We start from the raw sequence: 27798 nt of genomic DNA on the forward strand, positions 1-27798 counted from the left end.
TATTTAATATAAAATGTTAAACATGACACATAATACAAAAAGAGCTTTCTAATTATTTTTATGGCTAAATAGTATTCCATTGTTTGTAGTTTGGTTCACTTAACCTGTTCCCTATGGTTGGATGTTTAGGTTGCTTCAATCTTTTGTTTATAAGACATGATACTGCAATGAATATTCATGCACACATACCATTTCACATAAATACAAGGGGCTGCGGGATCTAAGGGTATGTGCTTTTTAATTTTGATAGATAATGCCAAATTATCTTCCAAAGAAGGCTCACTCCCACCATCAATGAAACACACCAACTTAAACCCAGTACCCATAGTTGTCAGGACAAGCTTTAGTGTAGGCCACTCTAGGTAGCTTGTTCAGGAAACTGACTGATAAACCCTGGTACATAGGACACTTTGGTAATTTTTTAAAAAATGCAAGAAAGCCTTCCCTGCTACAATTCAGAGTTCTAGAGCAAGTGCTGTGCCCCATCTCCAAGGTATCAAGTAAGTAAAGTTGCCCCATACTAGATCTTTCCAGCCCCAACCCTTCTATATCACCCATGCTCCAAGAGTAAATAAAATAAAATAAAATAAGCCCCAATAGCAACTGCAGTGCAACTCCAAACTCACTTAAGATGGATGAGTGGTGGTGTTTTGTACATTTTTTTATTGAGGTATAATTGACATATTACATTAGTTTCACGTGTATATAATGATTCAATATTTGTATATATTGTGAAATGATCACCACAATAATTCTAGTTAACATCTGTCACCAAACATAGCTATAAATTTTTTTCTCGTGTTGAGAACTTTTAAGATTTACTCTCTTAGCATCTTTCAAATATACAGTACAGTATTATTAACTATAGTCGCTATGCCATTGCATTACTGTGAATTATGTTTTTATTTACTTTCTCATTTGAAAGCAAATCCCAGACTCTAGGACATTTCATCCCTACCTATTTCATTATGCATCTCTAAAAAAAACTATGGTCATTTTCTTAAATAACCTTAACCATAATGCTATTATCACAAGTAACAAAATTATTAGTAATTCTTTAGAGTTATCTAATATCAAAGCCGTATAACTAAATTTTCCTGATTGGCTCAAAAATGTCTTTTTAAAGTTGTTTTTGTTCAAATGGGTATCCGAACAAGATCCTCCAGTCCCGTGTGGTTGTTGTGTTTCTCTTCATCTGGAGGGGCCTCCTGCTGTTCACTGCCCTCGACCTTCTGAGGAGGTCCCTCCTCTTGTGCACCCCGTGGACTGAATGAGGAAACGGTCTCTTGTTCTGTGGAGTGTCTCACATTGTGGCTTTGGCTCTTTGCTTTCTTGGAGTGTCGTTTAGCTTGTTCCTCTACCCTTTCTCTTTCCTAATGCTAAATGGAAGTTAGCACTAAAGGCTGGGTGAGATTCAGCTTTATGGGTAAGAAAACTTCATAGGTGGTTCTGCCAAATGATGCTTTTGATGTGATGAATTCCTTAAGAGAAATCTGGGCAACAGTCTTTCTTTTCTTCTCTTGAGTCACACTTAAGATTTCTATCAAGCGTTTTTTTTTAATTGGCTTCCTGTTTCTCCTCCTCTGTATAACCACTTTCCAGAACCAGATCAACTCTTTGAATCTGAGCAGATTAATAAAGAATATGAATTAGAGATGGAAGACAAGAACCATACTTGGTCAGTGCCTGCTGGGTGTCTCCCTTCACTCATAGTTTTCTGTAGGCCCGTGTTGTCCAGTAGAACTTTCCGTGATGATGGAAATGTTCTATACCTGCACTCTCAATATGGTAGCCACTAGCCATGTGTGACTAGTGAGCACTTGAAATGTGGCTAGTGCAACTGGGGAACTGAATTTTAATTTAATTAAATTCTCAATAGCCATATGTGGCTAATGGCTACCATTTTTGATGATGCTGCTACACAGTCATTTTAAAATGACTTGAGGCACAGGTATTTTCCACCTCCCTTGGGACATAACTGCTTCTGTTCTTTTTCTTTTCTTTTTTTATTTTGCAGGGGAAGAGTTGCCCTAAGCTAACATCTGTTGCCAATCTTACTCCTTTTTTCTTTTTTTCCCTGCTAAAGCCCCAGTACATAGTTGTGTATGGTTGTAAGTTCTCCTAGTTCTTCTATGTGAGCCACCACCACAGCATGGCTACTGATAGATGAGTGGTGGGGTTCCACACCTAGGAAGTGAACCTGGCCTGCCAAAGTGGAGTGTTCCGAACTTTAATGGCTAGGCCATCAGAGCTTGCTCATCGCTTCTGTTCTTTTTTAAAAAGTCATATTTAATATATTTGGTTAGTGAGATTGACTTTTACAGAGCTGCTACTGAATTTAATGAGCAGTTCACAGGCTTCTCGTGAGCTAGTTGTACTGAATCCACATGGACTTGACCCAAAGCAGATGATGGAATGAAGTCACCATCACAGGATAAAGCCAGACTCAGGCCCAGGTCCTGGGAGCAGGGGCACATGCAGGAAGATGCTCCACGTACCAAATTGATAAGAAGCCTTTGATTAAGTACAGATATATAATTGCCATCAGGATATGTGGGTACAGGCATATTATTGATCAGTAAGTGCATATGTAGACTTTGTCTGCAAAGAATCTCAGGTACCAATTTTTTCTTTTCAAATCATGTGCCCAGTGTAATTGATGTCCACAGTGGTGGAGACACAAACGTAGATATTATAGCTGGATGCATTCAAACTGACAAAATGTGGAACACCTTCACTTTTGAAAGGATTGTATTAGGCCAAGAGATAGGTACAAAGATGAATAAGACATGGTCCCTACCCAAAAGGAGCTTGCAATCTGGTACCAGCTTATTATCTATTGATTATTGACTGTGTGATAAGCATCTTTCACAATTCTCATTTGATCCTTACAACAACTGTATACAAGGAAGTCATGATTAGCCCCATTTTAGAGATGAGGAAATTGAGGACCAGGGAGGTTAAGTTACTAGTTCAAAGTAGCACAACCACTTAAGGGTAGAACCAGGATGCAAACCTGAGCCCAGCTACTATTGGATTTCTCCAGGATTATGGTAACAGTCTCCTGATGAGTCTTCATACCCATGCTTCAAGCCCTCCCCTCTCACCATGTCGCTCCTCTGCTCAAAGCCTTGCAATGGGTTCCTCTCTCACCTAGAGTAAGGGGCAAAATCTTCACACAGGCCTACAAGAACCTACATTATCCATCATGTTAACTCACTGTCCACTCCTTTCTCCCTTGCTTGTTCTGTGCAAGTCATACTGGCCTTCTCTCATTTTAGGGCCTTTGCACCAGTGGGTCCCTCTTCTCAGAGCATGCTTGGTCCAGATATCTAAATGACTCACCCCGTCATCTCCTTCAACTCTCTAAATAAATGTCATCTTCTCAATCAGACCTGCTCTGAACATGCAGTCTCCATCTCCTTACCCCACTTAATTTTGACCTGTATCACCTTCTATTTTATAATTTACTTCTTATTAATTGCCTGCCATCACTCCCTATGTGCATGTATGTACATGTGCATGCACACACACGAGTATAAGTTCTGTGAGGGTAGGATTCTTCCCCCATTTTGCTCACTGCAATTTTCCAAACACCTAGAACATGGCTGATACACAGAGGATGTTCAGTAGATGTTTATTGACTGAGGATGAGTGAAACTCAAGTATGTCCAGTTTCAAAGCCATGCTTGCTTGTATTGTGTATATAAACACTTACTGACGTGTTTAGGCCTGTGAAGTTGTCCTGCTAACCTTAAAATGCATGACTCTTTAGAATTATATGACAGAATCAGAGTAACCCATGCAAATATATATGGAGCAGACTTTCTTTAGTTTTAAGATCGCTCTTGGCATAATACTAATGAAGTTGTCGCTTGTACCTTCTCATAAGGCCAGACGTGGTCAGGAAATGTGGACAATGAGCTTCCACATATGAGGGTACTGCTCCAGCACTGAAGAGTGGCTTTTTGGGGGTGTGTGTGACTTTGTCCACTACAAAAGCAGAAATACTGTGCTTGTTATTCCAGCCTTGTTGAAGACTGAGACATGAGAGAACAATTAAGGGACATGGTACCTTAGCCAATGTATGTGGTGAGTAAGAAAGGATGCGGTTTTAGAATTAAGCTATAAGTTTTGCCACCCTGCTATTCAAGTTTTTAATAGAAATCATATTTCTGTTTTTGAAAAAAAAATAGGTTATTCTTGGTGAGAATCTGACTTCAAATTGTCCAGAGGTTATCTATGAAATTAAAGAAGAAACACCTGTTTTCTACAAACTCATTCCTCATCCTAAGAAGAATATCTACATCTATCTAACAGCTGGGAAAGAGGTAGGTATAAATACTAGTTATTGCTTCTGACTTAGGAATAAAAATTGCTTAATTGATGTCATTATCTAGTAATGAAGCTTTTACTTTGAACTCCTGCTTTTAAACACTGCTGCAGGCTTTGAGGAGACCCTCAGTGGTTCACAGGCAGGGAATTAAAAACCTTACTGTCAGTAAGTAAGCAAGAAATATTACCTATTTAGACAATTTTATTATTGGCTATATTTCCAATGCCAAGTTTTTCAGAGTAGGGTGTGCTTGCAAATGGGTGCATAATCAGCAAGGTAACTGAATTTACACATTTATTGTGCGGGCACTGAACGGTTAGACGCATTTATGAATATACCCAGTGCGATTGGTTTTAGAATTGGGGGTTAATATAAGGCCACAGTCTCATACACATTCATGAACCAGAAAATATATGGCGCTTGCCCTCCCTCTCTTAATTTATCCAGCTATTTTAGTTTTTCTTCTTGCTTCTACTTATTGAAATAAAAAGGACACCTTTTTTACATTTTCTTCATTTTTCCAAAGTGCTTTCACTAAGGGAACTGGGAAGGAAACTAATTTTCATTGAGCTGCTACTGACTATGAACTAGTTCATTACCATTCTAAGTATGGTCTCTTTAGATGCATAGAGTTGTGTATACACACAAACATATAATCAACAATATTAATGAAATAGGTTAATAATTTAATGAGGTAAATTGTCCTTGTTTTATATATGAAGAAGGTAAGACTTGGAGGGACCGGCTCGGTGTCATAGTGGTTAAGTTCACATGTTCTGCTTTGGTGGCCCGGGGTTTGCCAGTTCAGATTCTGGGCACAGACCTACACACCGCTCATCAAGCCATGCTCTGGCTGCATCCCACATAGAACTAGAAGGATTTTCAACTAGGATATACAACTATTTACTGGGGCTTTGAGGGGGAAAAAAAAGAAGAAAGGAGGAAGATTGGCCACAGATGTTACCTCAGGGCCAATGTCTCTCACCAAAACAAACAAAACACCTCATCAAAAAAAAAAAGAATGTAAGACTTGGAAAGGTTAAATAATTTGCTCAAAGATATATATGGCTTAGACCTTATCTGGGCTAGGACTTAAATTCTGCCCTGATTTTAAAGCTCATGATAAATGAGATCAAATCCCAAATTTGTGAAAACTAAACAGGTCATTCTGGCATGGCAGTTTTGCCCCATGACCATTTGAACATAGAAAGCGCAGAGAAGATAATTGAGACTTAAATGTAGCGGATGCCCTCAGCCCACCCCGGTTTTCCATTGTTTTCCTCTCAATCATGCTAAGGACAATAGCAATGACATCAATCTCATGTGCTGTTGGAGTCACAGAGTAGTTGTGCAAGCACTTTGCAGTTTCTGAAAATCCTAAAAAGGCCATATTGCCCTTTGCATGTTGAAAAGTCACTTACGTCAAAGTGACCACATTGAGATGGCCACTGGATCCCATATATCTTTGTAAACCAGTTCTTCACCCCATGGAATCTTCCTGACCAGGTTGCTTCACCATTCAAACACTTTTTATTATATTTCTTCCCCACGGTTCCCATATTTGAAAGATTCTCGTCTGCTCAACAAACCGCATGTATTAAGTAACAATTCCTGTTCTCAGGCTTTATTTATCAAGGGCATCTCAAAAGTGCCAGTCAGAGAACTGACTGTGCTACCACACAGAGCTGATAAAATTCCAGCTCAAAGCAAAGATGCTTGAAGTCTTGCTTAATCTGTGCATATTTTTCCATCCAGCTTTTTGAAATGTTGCAAGTAGCTCATAAATTCTCCTTACTACCTTCCCCGGAACCCAAGACTGTAGGCTGGGAACCTCTGTGAGAGCCACCGTAGTTGGCAGGTCCTCACTTTCTGAAGGTAACGAGTTCTAGTCTCTGGTCAGTCAAAGCCTGAAGTCCTGAGGAGCATTTTCAACTGGGCATCAAAGCTGGTCATTCTTGGCTTCTTCACTTTGGTTAACTGTTAAAGATCCTATTAGTAAGACTCTAGTTGAACCAATGTAAGTCCTTGAGAGGCAAAACCTGAGGAATGTCCTTTCCTAGACTCTTGGGGAGATGGTAACAGCCAAACTAATACTCCCTGGTACTTCCATAGAACGGCCATTAAAAATAACCATGTGGCGATATATGCAGTGTTGTGGAAGAGTCACCATGATGTGTTATTAAGTTAGAGAAGCAGGTCCAACGTAGTTTGTATAGTGTCCTCTCTTTTACAGAGAGTTATATATTTGTGTGCCTAAGTACATTGCATGGTAGTTCTCATAGAGTGTTCTAGAGATTCATATTTGACTAAATGTTCTGAACAAAAGTGGTCCTAGGAGCAGATGTTACTTGTGATATCCCTCCTGGAGTATCATCGTGCTCAGCATATTCCAAGGCTCTCAGAAGCCTTGTGCTAAAAAACCTATTTCACTTTTTCAGTGTGAGGTTTCATGTTTGTTGGACCGTGGAACCTTTTTCTCACATAATAGCAATAGCCAACATTTAATGAGCATTTAGCATGTGCCAATGTTTGTAATAACCCTGTGAAGTCAACAGCACCATCACCATCTCACAGATGAGAAAACAAGGTTAGAGAGATTACATGACATTTATGAAAGTCCCCCAGAATTAGAAAGATGTTTTGTGAACTACAAGATAATATCCACATTCCGGTTAATTCTGGCTCAGGCTGTTGGTCTGCCTGCCACATCTGTCAGCAGCCTTGAGGACTGTGAAGTGGACGAGTATGGTTATCCTCCATGAAGTCAACTTAGAATTGAAGGATGCTCCTCAGGACAGCCCCTGGTTGCCTCACGAAGCCCTTCTAGAACTCTCCATTTCTTTAACCTTTTTAAGAAGTGACTTACACTTTCTAGCATGTACAACTTCCTTACTGAGTTCTACAAGTTCCCTTAGTACCTGCTGAGGGAATTTGCCTGCAGAAAATGCGCCGCGCACACTCAGGTCCTCCCTCCCTCCGCCTGCCCTGCTCCGAGGCTCTGACTGCCTGCCTCCGATGCCGGGTCTGCCCAGCGTGGATTTCCTCTCTGTGGGCTGCTGCTGCCTCACAACTGGAGGAGGCAGCTCTGGGGGCAGAGACTGATTTGAAAATTCCTGTCATTTCTTTTATTTTCAACTCCAGTGGAGGGGATGTGAGCAAGTGAGCCAGGAGCTAAGGGGATGGAGCTACCCCTGAGAGGGATGTAGGAGGGTTCTCCCCATTTCCACATCCAGTGTCAACCTTGAGCTGACACTCCTGGGTCAACACCTTTTCCTCTCCCCAGATGCTCATTTGCAAAATGCCGCTGACCACTCATTGACTGTCTATATGAAAACCAGGTGACCTGATTCCATGATCCCTTTGGAAATCGTTATTAGCAGCTCAGAAACCTGACTACATATCAAACTCACCTGAGAGAGCGGTCCCGCCCCAGACCTGCTCAGCTGGAGTCTCAGGCGCAGAGAGTCTGGGAACCTGCACTTTCAAAAGCTCCCTGGGGTATTCTGATAAACTGCTTCGTACCCTAGAACTTGAGAACCGCTGCCCGATGTCATTACAGAGTTGTTCTGAGTTTCAGTTGATAGACATGCTCTTTGTGGCCCTTTATCAAATAAGGTGCTGTAGTTTTTCTGGTGGTGCTTATAATTCCATCTGAACTGCTGTCATCTTTATTTTTAGGTGAGGAGAATTCCTGTTGCAAACTGCAGTAAACATAAATCCTGTTCGGCGTGTTTAACAGTGTCAGACCCTCACTGTGGTTGGTGCCATTCGCTACAAAGGTATTTCCTGAATTCTTTCTCACCAACTCACATTTTCGAAAAAGCGTCATGTGGCAAAACACTTGTTGCCCTACTTTGCGGATCTGTTCCAATGACCTGGGGGAAGCGATCTCTTCGCCGACTAAAATATTTTTATGTAATCCTAATTAATTCTCAGAGATGTTCCCAACCGAGTCAGTGCTACTAAATCGTTTGACTTGGACCACTGAGGGTTCCCCAGCGTGGGGCTGGGAGGAGGCGGGTGTGCAGGATAGGAGGGTAGGCTGGAGCTGTCAATTTTGCTTTTACTTTCTACAGAGTTCTCCAAGACTCGAGATAGAGGCAAAAGGTTCGCCCTCAGAGGAGATAAAAGAATAGGGATGTTTGAAAAATTTCAAATGAATCCTTATAATGTCACGTATGCCGGTGGCTCAGTGGAAGCCTTATTATTGATGATGTTGTCTCCTAATGCGCTGTACAGCTATGGGCCTGATGTACAATCTCAGTCTCCGGGCAGAATCTGCCCAGCCTGGTCTTGAATTACGATGTTCACGACCCATCTAGGCTCAGGGGCGACTTGTAGCAGCTTCCTCGCCATAGCAGCTCCTAGCGTTGCTGGGACCGGCCTGGTTGGATTCGCTGTTGCCATGGCAACCCAGCACTCGGGCTCTCGCTATAGAAGCGAGGAGGAGAGAACCTGCGCTAGCAGCAGCTGAGGCAGAAAAAGAAAAAAAACCATAACAGTGTCTGTCAGTTTGGTTGGTGCTTTCAGCGTTTAAAGGTGAAAAAGGATAAGAAAGAGTAGAACAGGTGCAGAGAAGCTGAAGGCTGAATGAGGGGCAGTTTGGGGATAGAAAAAAGGACTGGGGAGAGAATTGGAAAGCTTCTGGGGGGAGGAAGCCAAGAGAAATGAAGAGAGAGGGGGAAAATACAATACACATACGCAAGAGGTTCAGGAAACAAACTGAAAATGTAGGGATGGAATTAATTAAGAGTTCATGGAGGAAGTCAAAAGCTGAGATGCAGCAAGACGCGTAATTGCCCTTGCCTTTTGCTGTGCTTTCTTACCGGGCTCTTTCCGTCAGAATCACTGGCAGACAAAAGAAGCAGGGCCAGGAAAATTCTCATGAATAATTGTAATTGGGTAGGAACGTTTTCTTCTTGTCGCTTGCCCAAGACGAGAGTTAAGAAATTAACTGATCATGAACAGCATCTCATCGTCACACACCCACTAAGCAGTTTTGTCATAAGCTTTCCAATCCATTCCATTTATGTGGGTCCCCTGTCTAAATTTGTAGAGCTACGTACAGGAGTTAATTCAGTGACAGTGGTGGTGATGGTTGTGATAGTGGCGATTAAATAGCCAGGCGTAGCTAGTGGCTGCTCTGTTGACAAACACACATCTGGAGTTCGTGGGAGACATCCGGGCTGGTGATAGGAATTTGGGAGTTAGTAGTGTTTAGATGAAATGAAGTCTTAAGACTAGATGAGGGAGGGAGTGTAGAGAGAGGAGAGAAGGAGATGAAGAACTGAGCCTTGAGGTGATGCAGTGTTTAGGGGTCAGGGAAATGAAGAGGGAAAAACTGGGGAGGGAACAGTTGGAAAAGAAAGAGGAAAAAACCAAAGAAGATGGTTTCCTGGAAGCCCAGGGAGAAAGGAGGAGGGAGCAATCCACTGTGCCTGATCATGCTGAGAGGTCAGGTGAGAGTAGAAGCGAATTGAGCCACTGGACTTAGCAGGTGATGATTGGTGACAGTGACAAGGGCACTTGTGGGAAGTGGTGCTAAAGATGCAAGGGAACATAGGAAGAGGACAGAGCAGAGACAGCTCTTTAGAGGGGCTGTGCTGAGAAAGCAGAAAATGAAGCAGACGCTGGATGAGAAAGTGGAGTCCAGAGAGTTGTGTTGTTTTTAAGATGCGTGAAATAACGGTGCGTTTTTGTGCTTTTGGGATAGTTCCAGTAGAAGGGAGAAACTGATGGTGCAGGAAATAGGAGAGAGAATTGTGGAGGGTTGTCTTTCAGAGGCTGAAGGAAAATATGGTCTAGTGCACCAGTGGGGAGGCCGGTCTTAGACAGGAGCCTGGGACCGTTCATGCTTGATGATGGGAGGGAAGGGGAAGCCATGGGCCCAGGAGCAGGTAGGTGGTAGAAGCATGTACAGTGTCTTTTCACCTTGCTCGCATCATTTTCAGTGACTTAAGACCAGTGAGAGTGAGGTGGGGGAGGAAGCCGTGGAGGTTTGAAGGGAGAAGAGAGAAAAGGTGTGAAATAGAGTGGGAGAGAGAACAGAGTTGGGAAATAGAGAGCGATTGCCAGGCAGCATTTAGGGCCCGCTTGAGGTCGGTGGTCTTGCTTTTGAAGTGAGAGCTGTAAGCATGGTTTTGCTTTCGCAAGTCATGTTCAGCTGTGCTGGCATAGTCGTAGAGTAGGGGAGAGTTAGATTGAGCCAGAGTTGAGGTTTTGCCAGGAAATACATCAAGAGGGAAGAGAGGGGCTGGGGAGCTGAGGGTGCATGCAAGGGATGGACAATGATATTGATATGGATATTGATACTTATAATAGTGGACCCTGGGCTGTAAGCCAGAAGTGAGCTTTACGGAGGGGAATGAGGGCATGTGGGGAGTGAGGACGTGAAAAGGTGGCGGGATCTGTGCATTGGAGGTTGTTTTGGGGTTGAAGACTTGTTGGAGCTGGGGAACTGGAAAAGGGGTTGTGTTTGGACTGTGGGGAGCTTGAAATTAAGGTTGTGGAGAGCGTGGAGTTGTTGGTCATGACAAGGTCTAGGGTGTGACTGTGTAGCTGAAGTAGGATGGAGGACAAGATGATTGGCACAGAGGGACCAAAGAACTGGGATGTCAGAGTGTTAGATGGATCAGTCACCTAGAACGATGATGGAAACAATGTTGGAGAGAGTGAGGAGCGAAATATTCAAGAAAAGAAAGGAATTGGCTATGGGTGGGGTGGTCTGTAGATGGTCGCAACAGGGAGGCCCTAGGGTGGTATGGGCTATGGCGTGAGCTTCAAAGCTGAGGGGGGGAGCAGGCTTGGAAAGAAGGGGTGAAGAATCATCTAGAAGAGGCAGCAAGACACAAGCAGGACACCTGTATGAGGGAGAGGAAGCAGCAAGCCCTTGAGAGGGCTGTGGGGAAGCAGCGTCCCCAGAGGAGAGCCTGGTTTCCGTAAGAGCAAGAAGATGAAAGGAACACTGGGGCTTTTAGTGATGGCGGGCTCTTGAGTCCCAGCCTTGTATAACTGCCTGCTCCCCCTGCTTCTGCTCTTGCTCCCTCACCCCTGCCCCAGTACTCTCCAAGACGAGTTGTCCTTTTAAAATCTAAGCCAGATCATGTCATTCCCCAGCTTAGTAACCTCCACTGGCTTCCATCTTAAAATTCAGTCTGACTCCCTTACTTCAAGGGCCTGCATACAGTGCTTTCCAAAATCTGGCCCTTCACTACTTCTTGGACCTCTCATGCCACCCTTTCCTTGGTTTACTCTACCCCAACCATACCAGCTTTCTTTCTGACTTAAGAATATGCCAAGCTTGTTCCTGCCTCAGGGACTTTGCACTTGCTGTTTCCTCAGTCTAGAATGTTCTTCTCCCGATCTTTCCACGCTGGCTCTTTCTTGAGGGTCAGGTCCCAGCACACACGTCTCCACCTGATTACCCAGTCTGAAGTAGCCTCACCTCACTCACAATGACATCACTCTTTTCTTTGTGGCCCCATCACTATCTGAAATGATCTTATTTCTCTGCCTCTCCCTTTATTGAAATGTGAGCTGCATAGGGACCTTGTCTTGTTCATTACTGTATTCCCAGGCTCCAGAACAGTGCCTGGCACATAGTAGGTGCGCAGGAAATATATGTTAAATGATTGGAGTAGATTGATTGATTGGGAAATTCTACCAATGGCAGGTTGAGGCTTGTGAGTTAAGTATTATAAAACATTCTGGATTTGCAGACTGATGGCCCTTCCCAGCCATGTCACATCACTTGGTTTCAAAGTGGCTTGGTTCTGGCCTAAGATGAAATAAAACCAAGCCTCTGGTCTGTGACTCATGTTAAGCTCCCAGTACCATTCAAAATTAGGAATTCTAAAGGGGGATGTTTTCTTATAACTGTAGAGCATCCCACTGTGTTTATTTTAAATGTCACAGATTTATTTAGAAAAATAATTTATTTTCTCTGTTGAGAAGGTTGAGCTTTCTTGCATACGTGTCTAGAAAGTGGATTTGTTGGGGGGCGGGGCAAGAAAACCATCTTAACTTCCTGTTGATTGGGTGTTAAGAATAGGCATCCAATATAAGCAGATGAAAAGCGATTAGATAAACAATGAGCTCTAAAAAGTCTAGTATTTTATTGTTGGAACCTCAAATCCAACCTGTGCTGAATTTGTCTGTGTGGGTGGAAAGTGAATTTTTGCAGGCTGAATATCTTGGGTTTGGAAGCAGCTTCTCAGTTTCTCCCATATTGCAAAGCATAGCACATGTGTTCAGTTATGGATTTCCACAAAACTGGCAATCCTGAACCAATGAACGGGTGAGGTTCCAAAAGTTCATTTGCAAGTTTGTTTGGCACGCTGAATGCATTTTCCCATAGAAACAATGTCATAAATTAAGGACCGATTCCCAAGTCAGCCCACAAAAATTGATTTATTTAATTTCAACAAATATTTATTGACTATCTACCAAGAACCCAATGTAGGAAGTGAGATAACTAGATGATGTTGAGAGAAATCAGATGTCATTCTTGGCCTTAAGGAATTGACATCCTAGCAAGGGAGGCAGACGTGTCAATGGCCAACGTTCATTCATTTGGTCGTACATCCAATCAATGAATATTTATTGAGTGCCTACGATGTACTGAGCCCTATGCTAGGTGCTCAGGAGACAGTTCTTTCTTGCCTACAAGGAGCTTGCAATCTACTGAGGGATGTAGACAAGTGTATCAGTCAGGTTTCTGCTCCCATAATACTGCGTTGACAAGCAAATTCTTAGCGGCTTACAAGAACAAACATTTGTTTTTCTTCTCCATGGGTCGGCTCCAGCAGGAGGCCTGGGGGTGGGGGGTGCTCTTCATCAAGCTGCAGGTGGAGAGTGTGATTCAGGTCTGCTTCACGTCCATCTCGTCCTGCACATGCTCTTCTCAAGGCAGACAGCAGAAACACAAGAGCCCAAGCTAAACTATGCAACACATCCCAACCCGCTGCTCATGTCACGTTTGCTGATATTCCATTGGCAAGTAAGGCACAGAGCTGAGCCCAACTCCAGTGAGATAGAGAGATATCCTCCACCTGCTCTAGGAGAACACGCTGCAGAGGGACGTGGCAAAGGGTACTGATGTGTTATTCTAGTATAGGAGAGATCGAAGAATTGGGAACAATAATCCAGTCTACCTTAAAAGGTTAAGGAGGTACCAATCTACCAATAGGTAAATAGAGTGTGATAAGGGTTAGTCAGCACAGAGGAAGTGGAGGATTCCGTGGGGGCACATAAGAAACATCTAACCCAAACTTAAAAGGTCAGGGAAGGCTTCCTGGAGGAAGGGATGTCTAAGCTGAGCCTGAAGTGTGAGCAGATATCAGCCAAGTACAAAGAAGGCAGGGGAAGCTGGCTGAGGGAACGGGCTGTGCCAAGACCAGCAGCTGTAGGAGCGCCCGGCCCAATCCTCAGTATGATTGGATGTCCAGTCTAACAGAGTAGCACTGGGAAATGCAGGCAGCCTGGTAGGCAGGGGCAGATGAGCACGGGTTATAATCCATGTTAAAGAATTTGGATTTTGTTGGAAGGACTTTGGGGAGCTTCAGTTAGAGAGAGACAGGATCAGAGATGTGTTTTAGAAGAAGCATTCTGGTGCAGGATAGACTAGAGGGGCCTCTTCTGGAAGCCGCGGATCACTTAGAAGGTGGTTGTAACCCAGCAGGAGACTGGGGGCTGAAGTAGAGAGATGATAGTGGTGATGGAAAGAAGTGGGTGGATTTAAGAGCTATGTGGAAGAGAGAATTGACAGGACTTCGTGATTAATTGGGTTCCCCCTTGAGTCTGACACACTAAAAATAGGGCCATAAAATGAGAAGTAAAATATCAAGGTGGCCCCTGTTTTTCTGGAAGATGTATTCTTTCTCCCTTGATCTAAGTCCTCACGAAGAAAATAAAGAAATGATACCCAAACATGCACTGGATTCCTACTGTGTCCCAGCCCCTAGACACAGCACTAGGTTGGAGCCCGAAGGATGGACACCTAAGTCAGATAGGGAAGGACTTGCGAGAGATGCCAGAGCTGAGTCTCAGGGTGCTGGGGGGTGAGTTATTGCCCAGTGATACACGGACTTCGGTGTTGAGATTGTAGGGCAAGGAGTGCGGGTACCTGGCCTTGGTGACCAGAGGACAGAGGTGTCATTTACTGGGCAGGGATGGAGGGGAGTAGGCTGTTGGGATGCACAGCAATGCAGGGGGTGACTTCCACACCGGCAGCGGGAGTGGTCCAGCAGAGTGGGAGGAGTACAGGTCCTGGAGTCAGCCTGCTGGGGGTCACATCCGGGCTTCTGTGGGCCCTGCAAGTCTCTTACCTTCTCTGTGCCAAATCCCCTCTTCTATAAAGCAGGGTTGGTAATAGTACCTACCTTAGTGGGTTGCTGAGAGAATTAAATCAGATCATGCGCATGACGTCCCAGGCACAGTGCCTGTTCATAGTGAGCACTCAAGTAATGTTAGCTTTTACGATGGTGGAAGCCCAGAGGAAGGAGCCGTTAGTTGTAACTGAGGTTGGGCAAGGCTTCAGAGGGGAGGTGGCATTAAAATTAGGCCTTGAGGCCTGAGTAGATGTTCACCAGGGGACGGATGGGGTGGGAGGCACTTCAGGCAGAAGAACCAGCACAAGGAGAGGTCTTTTGAGGGAGCAGCAGATTGAGTTCTATCGGTCTAGAAGGAAGGAAGAGCATGGGGCGCTGGCTGGGACCAGGATGGGAAGGGCTCTGAGTTTGGACTTTATTCACTGGTGCTGGGAACTTATTAAAGGGTTTTCAGCAGAGGGCTGACATGATCATATTTGTGTTTGAAAAGGTTATCCTGATGGCAGTGGAGACAATGAACTGCATTAATCCAAGCATGAGCTGGACCACACCTCTCACCCTACCCCTTCCCCTTCCAGGGTCCCTGTCTTTTGGTATATTTTGTAAAGAGTGAGTTTATCTCACATCTCTTCCCGAGTCATCTACTTGGCAGCCATTTCTCCACCTCCACACCTCCACCTCTCCCAACACAACCCGGGGCTCTGCTTGTTTTGGTCCCAGTCACGTAATGGAACCAGGGCTGGGTCCTCTTCAGAAAATGGGCCATGCAGGAAAGGCCACACTGGTCTTGATCGTCCCACCCTGTCTTGCCCCAGTCTGTACACGGGGTGTACAGGCTGGGGACAAAGCCCCCAGGCGTGCTCATTATATGCTATCTACAGATCAAGTTCTCCTGGCTGATTTGTATAAATTTAACATTTGCCCATATTCTTCTACATGTTTCTTCCACGGTGACAGGTGGAGGAACTTCAAACAGCCCCCCGTAGCGGTTTTAGGTTTTCGGCTGCTGGTAGGCTATCCTACACATGAGACTGGGAATGAAGCCTTTTCTCCACTTGGCCTGACAACAGGGCTGTGTGTCCAGTCCTCCTATCAGACTTTCTGGAAGGATTGGGGGTAACAGAAGAGGATTTCAAACAAGGAAGAGAAAAACTGAAATTCAAATGCTAAATATATTTGTCCCCAGTTGTTGGAGTAGCAAACAAAAGGTGTTAAAGGATTCGCTTATGGACGCATCCAGTTCCTTGCATTACTCTCCTGTCTTGAGGTCCGCCTTCCTTCTCTCCTCGAGAGACATTGCTTCCCCCGAGCCTGCTCAGGGCCAGTCGTTAACCCTAAGGGCTCTGGGCTGTTACTGCCCTAAAGCTTGATGGAGATAACCCCTGGTGCATGGCAACACTAGCCACTTTCTGCTGAAGCCTCAGTGACTCTGGTCTGGTCTGCCGTCATGAGAGGAGGGCAACCTGCAACACAGAAGGCCGCTGAGGGCTTTTCAGTAGAGGCGTCCATCGGGGTGTCCCACTTACCCTCCAAAACGCAGCTTCAGTGCCCCTTCCACAGGAGGCCTGCCTTGAGGCCAGGCCCGGGCGGGTGACGGCGTCTGCACTGATGGGGAGGAACGTGCTTATGTGACACCAGACGCTGTACCCTGCGCAGTCCATGCCGTGTTCCATTCAGTCCTTGGTACCCTGTGAAGTAAGTACTGGGACAGTACCCCCTTAGAGATGAGAAAACAGCCTTAGGTTGTGTGTTTGTTTTCTACTGCTGCTGTAAAAAAGTTACTACAACCCTGATGGCCTAAAACAAGATAAATGTATTATCTTACAGTTGTGGAGGTCAAAAGTCAGCAGTGGAGGGGCCGGCCCAGTGGTGTAGTCGTTAAGTTGGTGCGCTCTACTTTGGTGGCCCAGAGTTCGCTGGTTTGGATCCTGGGTGCAGACCTACACACTGCTCATCAGGCCATGCTATGGTGCCATCCCACATGGAACTAGAAGGACTTAAAACGAGGATATACAACCATGAACTGGGGCTTTGGGGAGGGAAATAAAAGAGGAAGATTGGCAACAGATGTTAGCTCAGGGCCAATCTTCCTCGCCAAATAAAGCATAACTTATTAAAAAAAAAAAAGTCTGCAGTGGGTTTCACTGGACTAAAATCAAAGTATTCGAAGGGCTATGTTCCTTCTGGAGGCTGTAGGGAGAATGTGTTTCCTTGACTTTTCTAGTTTTTTGGAAGCAGCCTGCATTCCTTGGCTCGTGGTCCCTTCTTGCATCTTCAAAGCCAGCAGTGCAGCATCTTCAAGTCTCTCTGGCTCTGGACTCTGTTTCTGTCGTCACGTCTCCTTCTCTGACTCTGACCCTCCTGCCTCCTCTTACAGGGACTCTTGTGATTACTTTGGGCCCACACAGATAATCCAGGCTAATCTCCCCATCTTGAGATCCATAATCACATCTGCAAAGTCCCTTTTGCCATGTCAGGTAACATGCCATCACAGGTCCCAAAGATTAAGACATGGATACATTTAGGGGCCATTATTCTGCCTGCCACCAGTTACCCAAGTGGTGGAACAAGGATTCAAATCTAGGCTGGGCTCTAACTCCCAAGCCAGTTCCTTTACCTACCACTGTGGTGAAAGGGAAGAGAAACAAGAGAGAGACATTATCCCTCATGGCAGTGAGAGGAGAGGAGAGAGCCTGGTCCAAATGGACCCTTCCCAGATGACTGATTTTGCATAAGACAGACAGTGGGACTCAGAGCCAACCTGAGCTGTGGAAACCCTTCCACCTTGAACGTTTAAGCATCCATTTACGAGGTATTCATCAAGCACCTAGCGTGAGTCACGCACTGTTCTAAGCACTAGGATTCTCTAGCAGTGAACAACACAGCCCCAAATCTCTGTTGTCATGGAAGTCCTTCTATCTAGTGAGCCGCATGAGTTTCCTGGGGCTGCTGTAGCAAAGGGCCACCAACCAGTGGCTTAAAATAACACAGATCTATTCTCTCCCAGTTCTGGAGGCTAGAAATCCAAAATTAAGGTGTCGGCAGGTCTGTCCTCCCTCTGAAGGCTCTAGGGAAAAATCCTTCCTCTCCTGTTCCAGCTTCTCGTGACTCCTGGTGTTTCTTGGCTTGTGGCAGCTTAACTCCCATCTCCGCCCCCGTCTCTTCATAGACATTTTCTCTTTATGTCCAAATCTCCCTCTCCTTTCTCTTATCAAGACACCAGTCATTCAGTCATTGGACACCTTATATCCTGGATGGTTTCGTCCTGAGTTCTTAACTAATTATATCTGCAAAGACCCTATTTCCAAATAAGGTCCCTTTCTGAGGTTCTGGGGGACATGAATTTTGAGGGAACATTTCAACCCATACCTGAGGGAAGATGGACAGTGTGAAATAAGGAAATAGAGAGCAAGCCAGATGGTGATCAATGTAATGAAGGAAAATAAAGGAGAGGAGAGGGGTAGTGAGTGCTGGCTGGAGAGGGGAGGTTGCAGTTTCAACCAGAGAGGTCCTGGAAGGCCTCACTGAGAAGAAGACATCTGAGCCAAGACTGAAAGAGTGCATTCAGCTTTGAGGATGTCCCCCTTCGTAGGTTATGGCCACATCTCGCTGAGTGGCCAGGAAGATGGTTCAAGACAGAAGAGTGTTCTAATTCTGCATTCGTCCCTCCATTCCTTCCAATCCGGATACGTCCTTGTGCTTGAAGTCTGAGCAGTGACACTCCTTTATGGTCCAGTGCAGCTCTAATGACAGTGATGATGATAATAATGGGATTTGGGGGTGGCCCCTCCTTCTTGTGTGAGGACCCCATTGTGCCGACTAATTGTGTAGAAGCAAGTAGGACAACTGTCTGTGGGGTGGAAGCAGTGGGGAGCAAAGAGGAATATGTTCTTCAGGCCTCTGGGCATGACGGAATTACCCTAGCAGAGGCCAACCTGTGCATCTCGGTTACTGAGGATGCTGAAGAGGAGTTGAGGGCCTTCTGACACTGGAGAGAGGTCCTGGGTGAACCTGAGTCCCTGGGTTCTTCATCATCTTTATCAACTGTTAGGAGCTGTGAATAAATACTAGTTATTTCAAAGCAGACGGTCAAGAGGAGATAAAACTGTGAAGAGGCACAGCTCTGGACGCCCCGGCCGCTGACGGTGGTCGGCACAGGAGAATGGTGGCCTTACTCAGAAGCCAGGGTTGCTTGGTAGAGCCGGCAACTGAGGTCCTCAGACCTCAGCATCCAAACTACTTATCCGCGCCATCTCTTTAATTGATGCTCTCTGAACTCGAACAAGTACCATTAGGAACGCCCCTTTTAGTAAATACGTTTTATTGGAATAGATCGTTTTTTGAAATGACCTTATCTCAGGCAGCAGCCACTTTCTGATGTATTGATTGGCTTTTAAAACTCCTCAAATGTTTCCACTTGTCTCTGTGACCTGGTATTTGTCCTGTTCCCAGCAACTCCACCACATTCGAACACAGTGTTCACATCCTCATTGGACGCCTTCCTGCCAGTCTTCCGTGGTTTGGCTTCTGAAATGTTCCGTAATCTTTGGGTGCGTGTATTCTGCTGTATTGAGATTGGACAATTTCTCATATGCCAAGCATGGAATTCAGTATTGCTCTCAGGAGGATGGGGTTGTTATCATCGCCCCCTATTTACTGGGGGGGGGGGGGAAACTGAGGCCCAGAGAGGCTAAGGAATGTGCCCCCCGTGACGCAGAGAATGTGTGGGAGAGCAGCTTTGAACCAGATCTTTCTGACTCAAGAGATATCATTTTCCCACTTTTCTTTCCATGCTACCCATTTAAGAAAATGTCTCCCTTTAAATTCTTCAGTTCGTGGTTTGCATTTGGAAATAAAAACGCCAACTTTTAGTACACTCATAACCCACAAAAGAACCACATGGGGGGAAGGCCACAAATCCCTTTTGTGTAAGTGTTTCAGTCTGCAGATGTGTTTTGTGTGTGCTAAATAGCTCAAAGTTTCAAGACAAAGGCTGGTTTTCCCCCACGCCAGTTAACAGGCCAACCCAGTGACAAAAATCAATGAAACAACTGATGCTGGTATCATGGAGACGTAGTCAAGAATTTAGTCACTTGAAAGTTTAGTTCTTAATCCAATTCAGCCAATGCTTGTTGAATACCAGCTGTGGGCCAGGCTCTGTACTAGGCCCTGGGTGAGACAAAGATGAATGAGGCTCCGTGGAGAAGTTTATAGGTTAGTGTGACACAGACACCGAACAAATAATTTCAGTACACTGTAACAAGTGCTCTCCTTGTTGATGCCCAAGGCATGGGGGGACTCCGAAGAACACTCTAGTCTTGGGAAGAAGGAGGGCTGTGATTAAAAGTCTGCCAGGAAGCCTGGAGCTGTGTCTGCCTCCTTACATAGAAAAGGTGTGCTGGCTGTTGACCGGGTGTGTGAGCCCTGCAAATGGGCAGTCTGGGTCACCTTATGGCTCAAATCCCGGTCTCGTCACTACCATTTTGTGTTTGTTGGCTGATGTCATCCAAATTTTCGCCTAAATTCTGTTTGACTTGCCCATGTAATAAATATAATAACAACTACTACTATTTACTGACACATTAGGTAAGCCTTGGTTAAATAGATACATGTATTTGTAACAACTCTGTGATGTACATTTTGTAGCTGTATGTTTTTGTAACAACTCCATGAGGTAGAAACTATTATTATCTGCATTTCTGCAGGTGGACAGCCTGAGACACAGAGAGGGCACGTGACTTGCCCAAGGTCACCAGCTTGTAATTGGCAGACCCCCTCTCCCCTTCCTTCACTAAATTCTAGCCAATCTGGTCTTTAATCAGTTCCTTATAGAGACCAAGCCTTAAGTGACCTCAGGGGCTTGGCTCATGCTGTTCCTTCTGACCGGAATGTTCATCCCACTAGTCTTGATGTGGCCAGATCATTTTCATCCTTGAACTCCAAGCTAAAATGCCATCTTTCTTTCTTTCTTTTTTTTTTTTTAGAGATTGGCACCTGAGTTAACATCTGTTGCCAATCTTCTTCTTTCTCCCCAAGGCCCCCGAGTACGTAGTTGTATATTCTAGCTGTAGGTCCCTCTGGTTGTGCTATGTGGGACGCCACCTCAGCATGGCTTGATGAATGGTGCCAGGTCCACGCCCAGGATCCAAACCGGCAAAACCCTGGGCCATGGAAACAGAGCACGCAAACTTAACCACTTGGCCATGGGGCTGACCCTAGAAGTGCCATCTTTCTTGATCAACCTATCTAAAGTAGTTCTTCCCTGCTACATTTTTAGTTTCTGCAGAAGACTTACCTCAATTTGAAATTATGTTAAGTTATTGTGTATTTGTTTGGTTTCTGTCTGTGTGCCTCACTGGAACGTAAGCTTGTTAAGAGGGGGACCTTAACTGGCTTATATGTTGATGATGTGGCCCCAGTGCCTGGTATGGTGTTTGCTGTCTGGTGGGCACTCAGTAAATATTTGTAGAATGAATGCCAGGCATGGTACTCGGCCCTGGGGTGCCAAGGAGAATAAGGCAGGTCTTTCCCTGGGGACACTTACAGTCTCGATGGAGAGACAGGCAGTCAGCAGTAATGCAATGTGCTGTATACACCAGGAGCATGTGTAAAGGGCCACAGGGACACAGAGGAGGGAGCAACTGCTTTGCTTGGGAGCTGGACAGACATCATGTAGGAGGTGACATTGAACTAGCCTTGAACAGGAACACAACGTCACCAAGTGTTGCAGGCCCTAGGACCTTCTGGCCAGTGGGAATAGCACATGCTGGGAAGAGCCAGGCATGTTTGCATGTGTGTGTTTATCAAATAGTTGCTCTCTGCCACGTGCTGTGTGCTAGACATTAGGGATCCGTGTTTTTAGGAGCTTGCAGGCTAGATGTAGAGACAGACTCGCCAACCCACAATTACCTGGGGATGAGTTTGGAGAGCAAAGCAGAAGCTACATCATAGTATCGGATGAAGAGATGAGCGTGGAAACGTGTTCTGGGCTCCAGGTCATGCTGAAAGGCACATATGGGTAGACGAGTTGGTGTTGGCAAGGGCGGGCCACGGAAGATTGTGAAGGGGGAGTGACAGGTCAGCTCTGCACTTTGAGGAGACCACGGATGTTGATGTGGTTGACTGGGGCCACTGAGCTGGGAAGGAGGGAGACCAGTCGGGAGGCTGCTGCAGGGGCCCAGGGCAGAGGTGATAGGCGGGGGCGGAGTGCAGAAGATAGCTTAGAGCGATGAATGAATAGGTCGTGATCAATTGAGTATGAGAGCTGACAAAAGAAAACAAAAAAGGCCCCAAATTTTCTAAGTTGATCCGCCATCTGGATTACTGCTTGTTAACCAAGATCGGGCAGTGTTTCCCAAGGTGTGTCGCTAGAATCTCTAAGCCCTCTACAAAAAAGTTAGAAGGTGGTGCATCCTTCATTCCTCTCTTGGAAAGTTACAGAACCCATCAGCATATTCAAGGCTCTGAGACGTCCTGCAGCAAAGAAACTTGTTCCATTTTATTTAGTGTTTCCCAAACTTCTTAGCCATGGAACCCTATTTTAACCCTAATACCCAGAACAATCCAAAGAACACACTTTGAGAAATGCTGAGAAATGGAATAAAACCTGTATTTTCCTATATGCCACAGGCTCTGGGAGGATCTATTTACTTTTATCTTGGCATTTATGATGTTGCTATCCTGGAGGCCTTTAAAAATGTTGAGGAACTTGGCACAGTAGGAAGGGTATGGACACCAGTGCCAGAGGGCTAAGAGTCACACCATGCTATCTAACCCTCTGTTCCTAGGCCTCCCCAACTCCGAAATGGAGCTGATAACAATCACACCTGTTTCCTGAAGTTGTGAGAATCAATGAGTTAATTCCCAGAAAGCCCTGGGCACAGTATCTGGCTCGTGGGAAGAGTGCAGGTAGTGTTAGCTCTTGAGAGAGGCAACACAGGGTGGGAGATGAGACCGTGGACTTGGAAGCTCCGCTGCCTGGTTTTGTATCTCAGCCCCTCCATTTACTAACTCTGTGAGCCTGGGAAAGCAATATGGAGCCCCTGTGCCTCAGTTTCCCCCATCTGTAAATCAGGGACAATTATCGTACCCACTTCGTAGATTTGTTGTGAGGAATAAATGAATCAAATCGTGTGAAAGACGGTTGCCTGGCATGTCAGATGTTTTCACTTTTAAAAAAATCTTCTAAATTGTCTCTTGTTATGAGCATAATTTTATCGTGTAGGTTGACTTGCAGCTCCAGTGATGAAGATTCAGTTTTTGAGCTTTCCCAGAAAGTTATTTTGGTCTTGTATTTTGGCATTCTCCTTTCCTGACTCTGGAGGCCTTGAATTCAGACTTCAGTTTGTCACAGTGACTTCCTATTATTCTCTGCTACTCAGTCGAGTTTGGTTTCTTCATCTTGTGGACTGAAATGTTAATGAAAGTCTCTACATTCTGGGGACCACCTGGCCCCTCCGCTGGGCTCTGTGCCTTTCCTACAAATGCAGACATCTGATTCGAATCACTTAGCAGAAGACCTTGGGGTGTTCTTGTCGAAAAACCTTCCCCAGCGTGGACAGTCTCCTGTTCCCGGAGAGAGAGGCTGCGTTGTTTCCTTGTTCAAAGTTTTCTGATATTGTATCAGTATAGAATCTTTGGAACAGATCCCCCTAACTCCCACATGCAGGCCAATTACCTGATACTTAGTTATCAGTTTCCTTCGGGACTGTCTGCTCTTGGTGAACAATTAGATTAGAGGATGCTGATGAAATTCGAGTGGCAGGAAGTAGAAGTTACATTTCTGAGTTTAGAGTTTCTATTTCAAGGTTGAGTAAGCGGTAAATTTTTACTGAGAAATTCCAGCCTAATAGAGTCAGATTCTCAAGGTCCCCCAGCCCAGGCCATGGGCATTTCACCCGCCTGGAAACTTCAGCTCCTTTTCAGAGGTGGGTCTCCCTGTTCTTTATGTTGGCATGAAAACAATTAATAATTTAAGCCATATCCATTTAAAAAAATAGAAATACTGTATAAATACAATACTGTAATAATAAATTTAAAAGTCGATCTAGCTGGGCACTGTTCCCAGATTCCCAGCTGAGCAGAAACACAAATAAGTAAAGAAGAAAAACTGCTATATAATGCAAATGGCTGCAATCTCATTGTTTTCTGCTATTCTTTTATTGCAGATATATGGTATTGAAGTTACATTATGGATAAATAGGTTTTGGGCCCAACCTGAAAACCTAATCCCTGTTTATAATATTATTTCTCTGGGGAGAAAAGTGTATTCCATATTACAAACACATGGTTGGCAAGCAGATTTTCGGAGCACAATAGCTTTGTGAATTGGGGGCCTCCTGGAATTTTAACCTCTAGTTGGATGTTTTGTATTCGGGGCTAGTGATAGATGAAAATGAGAGGTCTCTCAGAATCCCCACCCCTCCAAATCCTTGCGACCCTCTTCATCCCAGAGACTCTGCCTCATCTTCTCTCTGCTCTGTTCTTGGGGTCCTCATCTCTGTCGCCTCTTCCTGGGCCAGCCCCGCCCTCCAACCGCTGTTGAGGCCTCAGGAAGCCAGGAGGAACTCTGAATGTCTCTCTCCTTGTGCCCCTTATGAAATGGTAGTTAGGGCTCATAGGAGGCCATGCAGCCAAGTGGCCAAGTGTGTGGCCCTGAAGTTAGACTTCTGCCACTGGCAGCTGTGTGACCTTGACATGTTACTGCCCTTCTCTGAGCCTCTGTTTCAACCCTGTCGAAGCAGGTTGTTGTGAGGACTGATCGGGGGGACTAATTGTAAACACTCAGACCAGTGCCTGGCAGGGGACAGTGTTCCCTCCACGCAGGTATGTGATTGGGTAAGTTATTCAGGTATATCAGGGTTTAGACAGATTTCTACAAACTCAGGAAGCAAACCTACTGTAGAAAATAGTTTCTGAATTTCAAACAGCAAACTCAGAAACACGTGTCAGGAACCTCTCTGTTTGTGAGCTGGGGCCTGGGTAGGTTTTGAACATACTTTTTTGTGAGTTGGGGCAGGGGAGGTCCACATGCTTAGACAGGTGAGTGGCGACATCAAACTCTGTTCTGATTTTGAATAGATTAAGCTCTCCAACACAGTTTATGCACAAGCCTTCGTGAGTAGTGTGATTCACTGAGTTGTTTCCACATACAATTTTTTCACCCAAGGAAAGTTGGGTTTTTTAAAGTTAACTTTTCGGGGTTTGGCGTTTTTTTCTTCAGACAGTCCTTTCTTTGTGTTTGAGCTGGTTCCATTTCCTAATTTGCGAATTGTCTAGTGTCTGCGCTATCACGTAGCAGATCTAGCTGGAAATGAGGATGAGAAAAGTAAAATGCTGATCAAAAGTCTTAGGACTTTGGGGAAGACCCTCAGGAGAGGAGGCAGCAAAAGCCATAGAGTAAGGTAAGAAAAGCACATATTTCTTTGCCATTTTCTCCAGAATGCCCTCATTCTGATTCAAATCCAACTTTCCTGCTATCTGTGGCCTGAAGAAATTGAAATGAAGCCGGTTAAGAAGTCGGTCTGTCTGAGAGTGCCTCACTGAGGATCAACCCCACCAAGAGTGTGTCCAACAATGAGATCCTAATTTTATCTGGGCAAAGGCCGAAGTGTCTATGCGCTTGACTGTTGCTTTTGTGATACATGGGAATGAGAGGGATAGCTTTCAAAGGCATCATTTCAAAGGAACTGGTTTTGTTTACTAAAATGAGCAGCTAGAAGATTTGCCCCCCGCCTTTAAGAAATTTGAATGTGTGGGTAATGTGCTGTCTTGAAGATTTTATGATCTGCAGTATTGGAGAAGTGAATAAGATACTGTTGTCGATTGACCAACTGGTTATATAAGCTTGGAGTCACGGTTTTTCTTTTTTACCGGTGAGGAGCAAGAAAGAGGAGTTTCGAAATTTCAGAAGTGTTTTATAGACAAGGAATTATGTTTACTTGCTTAACATGGTTATATTTTGTTTTCTACCTTATGCAAAATAGGAAATGAAAAGTTAATTATAGATTTTTCTTTCTTTTTTTTTTTTCTAAAAGATAAACTGAAAACCTCAACTCCTAATTTGTTCCCTCTCTGGCCCCAGATTTAAACTTTTAGCTTATGTTAAAAATAGTCTCTTTACCATTAGTAGGAGTTAGACATAAATCATAAGGAAATTCTAGAAAGAAAAATCACCAACAGAAAGGACCTATAGAGATTTCATATTTCATCCATTCGTTCAAAAAGATTTATTGAAACCCTAGTATTTGCATATCATGCTCCAGACACTGAGGGATTTGCTGAAGAAATGTTAAAAACATTCTCCCTCCCTTTGAGGAGTGTAGCGCTTGGGGAGAAATGACGTAGACGTATGAAATAGTTAAGTTGTAATTCAAGGCAGCGTATGATTAAATACCAAAATGTGCGGTTCCGACAAGAAATGCTATAGGAGTTCAGAAAAGGGAGTGATAACTCAGTGGCACTACTGTTTTCTGCCTACAAATTGGCAAATTGTAGCACTATTTGTATGAAATATTTTACACTTGTTTTTTTGGCAGCCTCAGGCCTTGACTCCCAGGCAGCATTAAGAGTCTACAAAAATGTTTGTACTCCAATCTCTCTAGAGCTGGCTTTTTTTTTTTTTTCTTATAGGCAGAGGAAGTGCTTCATATAAACCAGAGGGCCCATGAGAGGCAGGTCGTTTTTGACAGTCATAATCTCTTTCATGTACAAAATACGGAATCAGCCTCGTCATTCTCTGCTTTTCAATTCAGTAGCATTGTCCCTCTGTTGCAAGCCCTCCCTGACTTTGAGAGGCAGTTTAATTTGAACTTAATGTCCGTGACGGACGAGCTAGCCATCAGGGGTCAGATAAATTTATGGCTTTGGAGAAATGCTGATGAAAATCCCCATGGTCATGATGTTGGAGAAGGAACTGACACAAACGTAGGGGAGTTTGGACACAGATGTGCTCTCTGTGAGCAGGGTTCCCCAAAATGTCAGAATATGATGACATGCTGAAAGTACTGTGCCTGGGATGATGTTTTATGAAACTCACTGGCTTCCTGTTTTATTTTTGTCGTATTCAAATTAGCACAGAGCTCAAAGACAAAGCCATGGGGCCTAAAGTCTTAAGAATCAGAAAAAGAGAGAGCAAAGAGGGAGAAGAAGAAATAAAACACAGTGAAGTCAAATACGCTATTTGAGCCCCTACCTCATTCCACTCAGAGACGCTCCAGGACTCCCCAGCTGAATGTGGTTATCATTTGGTTGCTTTTCCATCTTGTGATTCATGAATTTTCAGTTTCTTTTAAAACTCAGCTGTCCCTGCTTCTCCCCACCCCTTCGTTTTAACCTTAGGCCTTGAGGCAGAGATAACAGAGATGTTTTGTTCTTTCCTTAATATTGTTCAATGGAACGTCTGTGGAGTCCAACAACATTTGAAAATAACATGGCACTCAGTGTTCATTCTTCTTGTCAGGTTGGCGGCCCTTCTGGTGAGGCAAGAGTTCCCAAGTTAGCGTGACCCAGAGTGACCGAGACATCAAGCAAACCAGTGATCTCACCACTCAGCTTCTGATCATGTTTATCAAAGCAGTTGGCCCTGGTCACAGCTTAAGATTTATTTGGGGCATCCTCTGAGCTGACTGGCTTGGGAAAGTGGCCCTGGAAAGTGTTTCACCCATATCTTTTGATATAATTTGGTATCTGTCTAAATAAATGTTATATAGCAGATGGTTATGAAATGTTTTATCAAATTCTTGGGAAGACTCTGCCCTTGACATATTTTTATTTAGTTATCATGCTGCAAAGGACAAAATAGTAGCTTTATTTTAATTTTTTTTAGGAAGATTGGCCCTGAGCTAACATCTGTTGCCAATCTTCCTCATTTTTTCTTTTTCTCCCCAAAGCCCCGGTACCTAATTATATATTCTAGTTGTGAATCCTTCTAGTTCTTCTATGTGGGATGCCTCCACAGCATGGCTTGATGAGCAACGTGCAGGTCCAAACCTAGGATCCGAACTGGTGAACCTGGGGTTGCCAAAGCAGGGCACGTGAACTTAACTGCTATGCCACCAGGCCAGCCCTGCTTTGTTACTTTTTAACAACAAAAAAGCTACACAATAGGTTGATATGCTGGGAATGAATCACAAA

At 44.6% G+C, this 27798-nt stretch overlaps 1 protein-coding gene and 1 long non-coding RNA gene across 5 annotated transcripts in view; one reads left to right on the plus strand and one right to left on the minus strand.

Annotated features, from left to right (window-relative positions):
* Positions 1 to 27798, plus strand: part of PLXNC1 (plexin C1) — a 142045-nt gene that overhangs the window by 26754 nt on the left and 87493 nt on the right. For all 4 annotated transcript variants that reach the window (XM_023631795.2, XM_070254487.1, XM_070254488.1 and 1 more), the window contains 2 exons: positions 4197 to 4331; positions 8015 to 8115. In XM_023631795.2, the coding sequence (XP_023487563.2) occupies positions 4197 to 4331; positions 8015 to 8115 (236 nt within the window). The remainder of the gene's footprint in view (positions 1 to 4196; positions 4332 to 8014; positions 8116 to 27798) is intronic.
* Positions 637 to 26931, minus strand: LOC138921288 (uncharacterized). The gene is made up of 3 exons (XR_011433749.1): positions 26858 to 26931; positions 7747 to 8806; positions 637 to 1623 (listed from the first exon to the last, which is right to left on the minus strand). It is a non-coding gene; the product is annotated as an uncharacterized lncRNA (long non-coding RNA).

Source organism: Equus caballus, chromosome 28, assembly GCF_041296265.1.
Source record: "Equus caballus isolate H_3958 breed thoroughbred chromosome 28, TB-T2T, whole genome shotgun sequence".
NCBI classification, from domain to species: Eukaryota; Metazoa; Chordata; class Mammalia; order Perissodactyla; family Equidae; genus Equus; species Equus caballus.